Raw genomic sequence first — 6,685 nt, 5'->3', positions numbered from 1 at the left:
GAGTCCAACTGTATAAGCTTGGCCTACTCTCTAGTCAACCAATCATAGAAAACCTTTAATGTGGGCATGGTGAATTTAGGACCCAAAGCATCCATAGTGGAATGAAAGGAAAAGGAAATTTTTTTGTAATATCCCTTGAAGATTTTATAGAATTATGTAAATACAGTCCTTATCAATATTAATCTTTCCACAACCATGTATCAAAGATCTTTGTTCTTTAAACTTCATCAAAAAGTCCTTAATGGAGGGAAAAGCATAACATACATGTAATGTAAGATCTATCTCAATTTGAAGTTCTCCAAACTCATTGATGGTACCAAGTAAGTCCTTGAACTTGGCTCACATCTCTCAAGGAGTATTACACCATGAAGCTACAAGTTTGAAACATGCAAAGAAATCAAAACTATGGTCTCACCCATCTTATTCTTGTATTGCATGACCTTAAAGTGCCTTTGTAAAACTGGATGCAATTCACCTAAACAAGACCACAACCCTTTTGAATTGAGAATCCTTGTCATGTTGTATTTCCATGTATGATAGCTATGGGGGGTTTAGAGGATCTAGACAAGAAGAGGTCTCAACCATTTTTTTAGAAGGTTTTTCTTTTAAAGTATTTTTGGTTTTCTAATGTAAATGATAGAAACAAGAATGCAAAACTCCCCCCACAAAGAAAATAACAAAACCCTAGAAGCTATATAGAAAGCTAATACAAGGGAAAAAAATGCTTCAAATCAAATCATGTGTACCTTCAACAAAAATTGACGAAAAATAGTAGAGAATATGGATAGAGCTTAGGAAGAGCTTTTCGATGCCTATTCTAGGTTAATAATCTATGCTCAAAATACATAAAAGATAAACTGACTTCAACAACATAAACATGTACCAAGATGGGAAAAACACTAGAATAAACCCCATGAGAGTGGAAGACTTGGAATTCACTTTCCAACGATATCTCATTTTTTCAATTTTGATTTTGGATGCTTAACATATGGTTGTTTGAGTGAAGATATCTCTTTAAGAGAAAAAAAAAGGGCTACACAAACCCTTGGGGGCTAAAAAATTAATCCCCTAGATGTCAATGTGATCACTTAGGGGGATGTAGAGGGTTAGCAGCGTGGAGTTGGGAACAACTGTCAGAGGTGGTAGTGGAGAAGCACGTCGGTAGCACAAGGGTCGTGATTGGGCAAAGCCATAGTGGAGCTGCTATAGGCAGAGTGCCGTCAACACAATTGCACCAAGGCTGTTGTTGGCAGAGTGTATGGTGTTGCGCTACGAACATATTTTTTTATAATGTGTTGCACTTTTTTAAAAGTGCTTCTTTTATTCTTTTATTTTTGTGGCTCAGGACATATGTAGAAGGTCGTATGGACTGGGAGGCAAAAAAATTTTGTGTCCCAGGTTCACAAAATCCAAACGAGATGTGATTTATATCAAAATATGGATTTTTGGGTGCTGCAAGGTCAAAAATGATGATCATTTTTTGTTCAAAATGGATAGAAAATTAGTGACCATTATTGCAATAAAAAACTTCACAAAATCACAGATTTGATCCATTGAACCCTTGTTTCTCTTATTCCTTCAAAATGAAAGAAGTTGTAGTAGATCTAACCTTGATAACATGTGTCATTGGAGCAATACAAATTCATAGAACCTCAAGAATACTTGCATGCAAGAACTTGTTATACTGAGGTAAAGAGAAGAAAGAACAAGGATTTGGCTCTAATAATAATCAAGATTATATTATCAGACTAAAAGAATAAGCAAAATATACAATGGATCAATTGGGTTATAAAAGGAGATCAAAAACCTAAAATGGAAACCCTAAGAGGTAAAAGCATTAATAATTAATATAATTATTAAATGTGACTAATGCAAGTGCATAAAAGTTCAAATCTTAAGATATTGTTATGTGGAGCTTAATCAAATTTAGAGGTCAATTTTTCACTTAATTCAATGCAATTTCCCCCTAGATTATTACTATGGGGGTTTGGAGGTAGGGCCTCCAAGATAGGGTCAAGAGGCAATGCCCCAAGTGCGCTCCTTGTCGTAGTACAAGGTGGAGTCGAGGGGCAACACATTTGCAGGGGTTTTTCAGGGGGCCACACACCCAGAGCCAAAAATTATTTGACTGATGTAAAAGGTGTTAGCTACTATTTTTATATTGGGTGACTTATTCTAGCCCTAATTTTGTAAGTGACAAAAAGCATGTATAAAATAGCTTAGGATTAGGGATTTCATAAGGCATGGTGAGATTGTAGCTTCTTGCGGCGATATTGAGCTATAAGGGATTGTGGATTATAATCATTGGATAATAATAATATTAGACTTGCTATTGGTGGATGTAGCCCAGGGATTGGGTGAACCATGTTAAATATTTGTGTCTTGTGTTCTCTTCTATGTGATTTATTATTTTATGATATTGGTTATTTTTGCATGTAATTATTATTTATGTTCATGGGTAATCCTAACATAAGATAGTAGTAAAGTTAATTTAGCTAATATAATTAAATTAATACTTTAACACTTTTGTCATCTGAGTTTAATTACGATAATAGAATCAACTGAAAGTTTGGATCTTGCACCTGTGGATTGACTATGTCCCAACAACCAAAAATAGATAATTTCTTCGGAGGAAAAGTCATCTTGCCCTTGGGAAATTGTGCCCAGATTTGAGGTTGAGGTCCACCCTAATGCAGTTATGGGGTTTCCACATCTGTAGTCAACCTTCTTGATTTTGTCTCCTGAAATGACTATTGAAGAAACCCTCTTACCTTGTTTTGGCATAATGAATTCAAGTGCAAGATAAGAGCCTCAAGTGCAAGATAAGAATCCAAATTTGATTACAATAAGTAATTTTAAGGTTGAAGGCCCATTTTCATGACATCCAATGAAGTAATAGTTTTCTATTGAAGGATACACCTACTAATATCATAAATCAAGATCAAGCATTTCAAGACATTCAATACATCATTTTATATATCACAATGGAGTTTCAAACAAAATATGAGGATGGCTAGGAGTACTTTTTCCATCTAGGGTTGAGTATGTTTTCATTGTTATTTTTAAATATATGCATTGATGCTTCATATTTTTGTATTTACATTATGGATCTATGACTATTTACATGCATTCAATCAAACATTGTTTGTATTTACATGCTAGGGTTCACTCTATCACACTTAGGGCTAGATCTACATGATTTTCTTATGCAGTTCAGCTCATTAGCAATTTAGACATACTCTAGATTCACGAGTACTACACATGTTTATCCTAATAGCTTTCTATGGAGGTGGAAATCACCAAAATAGGGGGTTGACTAAGGAAAACTCTTATACAACTATTAGAAAAGTAATTTGGAAAAATAAAACAAACAAACAAAACATGTTTAGCACTTAGCAAGCTACAGTTTCTCTTATTTGAGAGTTTATCTTTATTGACTATTAATAGACCAATGACAAAATGAGATTAGCCTTGAGCTAATGGTCGGGTAGGATTCAGTAGGGGGGATGGGAGTGGGACATAATTAGTTCAATAGTGAAGCACAAAAAGTGTCATGTTACTTATCTCCAAAATGTTTCTAGTAACTTTTTAAAAAATAAGAAAAGTTGTGATGGCACATCAACACAACAATAAACATGACTTGGTGCATAATTGTGGAACTTAGGGCAGGTCTCCACATTGTTGCTTAGCTTATTTTGATTAGTGCTAGTTCCTCTACTTTTTGTAAAAGTGTTGATCAACATTCATAGAGACATGTGGGTGTTTTTTAGAGCTACTAAAACTGAGAAGACATGTGCACGTAACACTTGAAACCAAATTGTTCAAGTAGGAAAGTTGACAGATAAATAATTATACAAAATTAAAATTTGACATATTGAAAACAAATTTTAGAAGAAGTCAATGAATCCTCCATCGTAGTTGAATGGTTAAAAATAAGTCCTCAAAGAATAAGTCTTGCTAATAAAGACTTGGACATCACAAGAATGAGGGTGGGATTGTGTCCCTAGCTCTTAGTTAAAGATATTTCACCCCATAGATTTATGCTTCTATACCAGGTAACGAAAGTTCTTGGTAGTGACCCTAACTAAACTGATTTGCTCACAAGCTTTGCGCCTCATTGTGATCACTCACTGAAGGTAGACTACAACGGGTCTGTGCATACTCATAGCTGTTCCTCTGAAAGTAATAAAAGCGAGTTTCAACAGGAGCTCTGTTCTGTTTCCTGGGGAAGAAAGCATTGGTAAAAAGGGGAGGTTCAACTACGTTCAACACCCGACCTGCTTTCACGCTTGCCTTTGACTTCACACATCTCTTCTTCAGTAATCTCTCTCCCATTACTTTTCCTGGCGGAGGGGAATCAAATCCTCTCGGAACCACTCGGTCTTTGGTTCGAATCACACGACGACTGCGGCATTCCAGCTTTCGAGACATTATCCTTCCTGGGCTGCTTCTACCAATATTTCCTGCAGGACTTGTTATTATCCGATTGCTTTGCCGAAAGCTCTTGACTTCCATTAGATCTCCATTATTGGAACCAGTTGCCTCGGCGGGTTTCGAACTCGAGACCAAAGCCTGAGTTTCTTTACAGGCATTTGGAATCTCAAAGGACGTGTTTTGTGCTACAGATTTCTTTCTGGAAAATGGAAAAAGACAAAATAAACCGTTCCAATGCGGCTGCCGACCGCGTTTTCTTGAAAATAACGACGCAAATTTTCGACACCGCTGGGGTTTCACTTCTGGACAGCTGCTTTCATTTGCATTTTCGTCGGATTCCTTCGAAATTGCGCGGAAATACTCGTGCTTTTCCAGTGTAAAGAATCTCTTCCAGCTGCTGGACAATTTACGGCCTGACCTGGAAGCAGTGTTTTCCTCATTTGGACGAGAATGCGATGATATTAGATCAATCATTTTACTTTGCGGCCGGAGAGGAGGAATTTGAGGAAGAATTTTGCCGTCCTCGAACAAATCATCTGCAGATACGAGAGTTTCCTCAAAGCCTACATTCGCATTCATGCTACTAGCGATCGAAAACTCAAACTCCGTGCTACAATTCGGTTCCCGCAGATCTTGATCTCTTTTCCGCGTCTCGGGCGAAGTAATGTCCGTCGATGACAGATTTACAGAAAAGGAAAATCTCGGACTCTCACAGCTACCTTCACTGACTCCGCAAGCCATTGCTTACGATTTATCAAAATTTTTACAGAGAAAAATTTAACAACTAAAAAAGCTAGAAACTATCCACAAACATTTCGCATGAGTACAGATTGAAATCTGATTCCGCTGAACAAAATTACAATAAAAACCATCATTTTTTACGCTTTCTTTCTGCAGATCAAAATACAGACTTGCAACAAGAATTCAGCTACATCTGCATCAAATTCTTTAAGCTGTGATTCTAGAAATATAGATTCTTTGAATCTGATGCAAACAACGCCAGATCCGGATCTTTAAAGCGGAAAGTTACACGTTGTCCAAAAGCTTTGAATCGGTTCAATATGCGCGCAGTCTCCGGCTTATAGAAAAATCTCAACAACTTATTTTAAAAGACAGCAGCCGGCTCGTTGTAATTTGCACCAGGTGGCCATGAAGAAAATTTATGTATAACCCTAAAGTAAAAACCGGATGAAAAGAACAACTCAAAAAAGACAAAATCTTTCTGAAGAGACTAATAAAAGAATAAGGCTGTGACTTTTACCTATTGTGCCGGCCATTACTCGCATATTTGAATTGCAGAGGGAAAATGGAGAAATCATTCTTTCTGCCATTGTTGATGCCAAGCAAGCTTTATAATTGTCAAAACTGTCGAATATAATAACATTCTCGATAAGTGTTTAAGATAAAAGAGAGACGACGCTCGGTGATTGTATAAAAATATTTGTGTAATTGAATTGTGTCCACTTCCTAAACAATAGTACAAAAGACTTTGTTTTAAACATCTGCAGTCCGATTAGAATTCAAAAGAGAGTGCAATAAAGAAGAGAATGAGAAACTTCAAATATTATGAAAATAGGAATAAGTTTTGTTGTCATGTATTTGGTGAGTCATATTGCATTGATCTAATTTTAAAATATGAGGAATATATAATATTGTATGATAATTTATAATTACTTGTTAATTTGGGTGTCTTGATGGATGTATAATAATCTTCTACAATAGATTATAATGAAATATTTTGAATATTAAATTTATAATGAAAATACCTTGTTCATAAAAATTAGGTGGTGACATAAGATTAGTTAAAATCATGACATGTGTGTTAGCCTTATGTTATGTGTTAGCTAAAGTGTTAATTAGTGAACAACTTAAACAACTAAAAGTAAATTCAAAAGATGAATAAAGATCTTATAATAACAACAAACAAAGTTCTATAAAGATTCCCTAGGACCTAAATAAACTTAAATATATGTCAAGATTTTACTTACACCAATGGAGATTTTTTACTAGAATGTGTGTGTGTGTGTGTGTGTGTGTGTGTGTGTGTTTTATATTGATCTAGAGTAAAGTTCGACAATATAACAAAAATATAAAATAAACACTGTATTGCCAATATCATCAATATTAAATTGTCAAAATTACAGAGTTGTCGATCTTTTACTACCCTAACCTTATTTGTACATACACAAAAATATATTAAAATGTTATACATGTCATCAAAGAAACCTCCTATCTATGCATGCCCACTCCT

The 6,685-nt window shown here is 35.4% G+C and overlaps 1 protein-coding gene across 1 annotated transcript; it reads right to left on the bottom strand.

Moving 5' to 3' along the window:
- Positions 1 to 3,851: 3,851 nt before the first annotated feature.
- LOC149571837 (uncharacterized) lies at positions 3,852 to 5,810 on the bottom strand. The gene is made up of 2 exons (XM_089810045.1): positions 5,696 to 5,810; positions 3,852 to 5,606 (listed from the first exon to the last, which is right to left on the bottom strand). The coding sequence occupies exon 2, from the start codon at positions 5,173 to 5,175 to the stop codon at positions 4,099 to 4,101; it is 1,077 nt and encodes a 358-aa protein (XP_089666171.1). The 5' UTR covers positions 5,176 to 5,606; positions 5,696 to 5,810; the 3' UTR covers positions 3,852 to 4,098.
- Between the last annotated feature and the right edge of the window lie 875 nt (positions 5,811 to 6,685).

Source organism: Cupressus sempervirens, chromosome 2 (genome assembly GCF_028749045.1).
Source record: "Cupressus sempervirens isolate cs-2001-9-10 chromosome 2, ASM2874904v1, whole genome shotgun sequence".
Lineage (NCBI taxonomy): Eukaryota > Viridiplantae > Streptophyta > Pinopsida > Cupressales > Cupressaceae > Cupressus > Cupressus sempervirens.
This window is presented reverse-complemented; position numbering and strand designations above follow the sequence as displayed.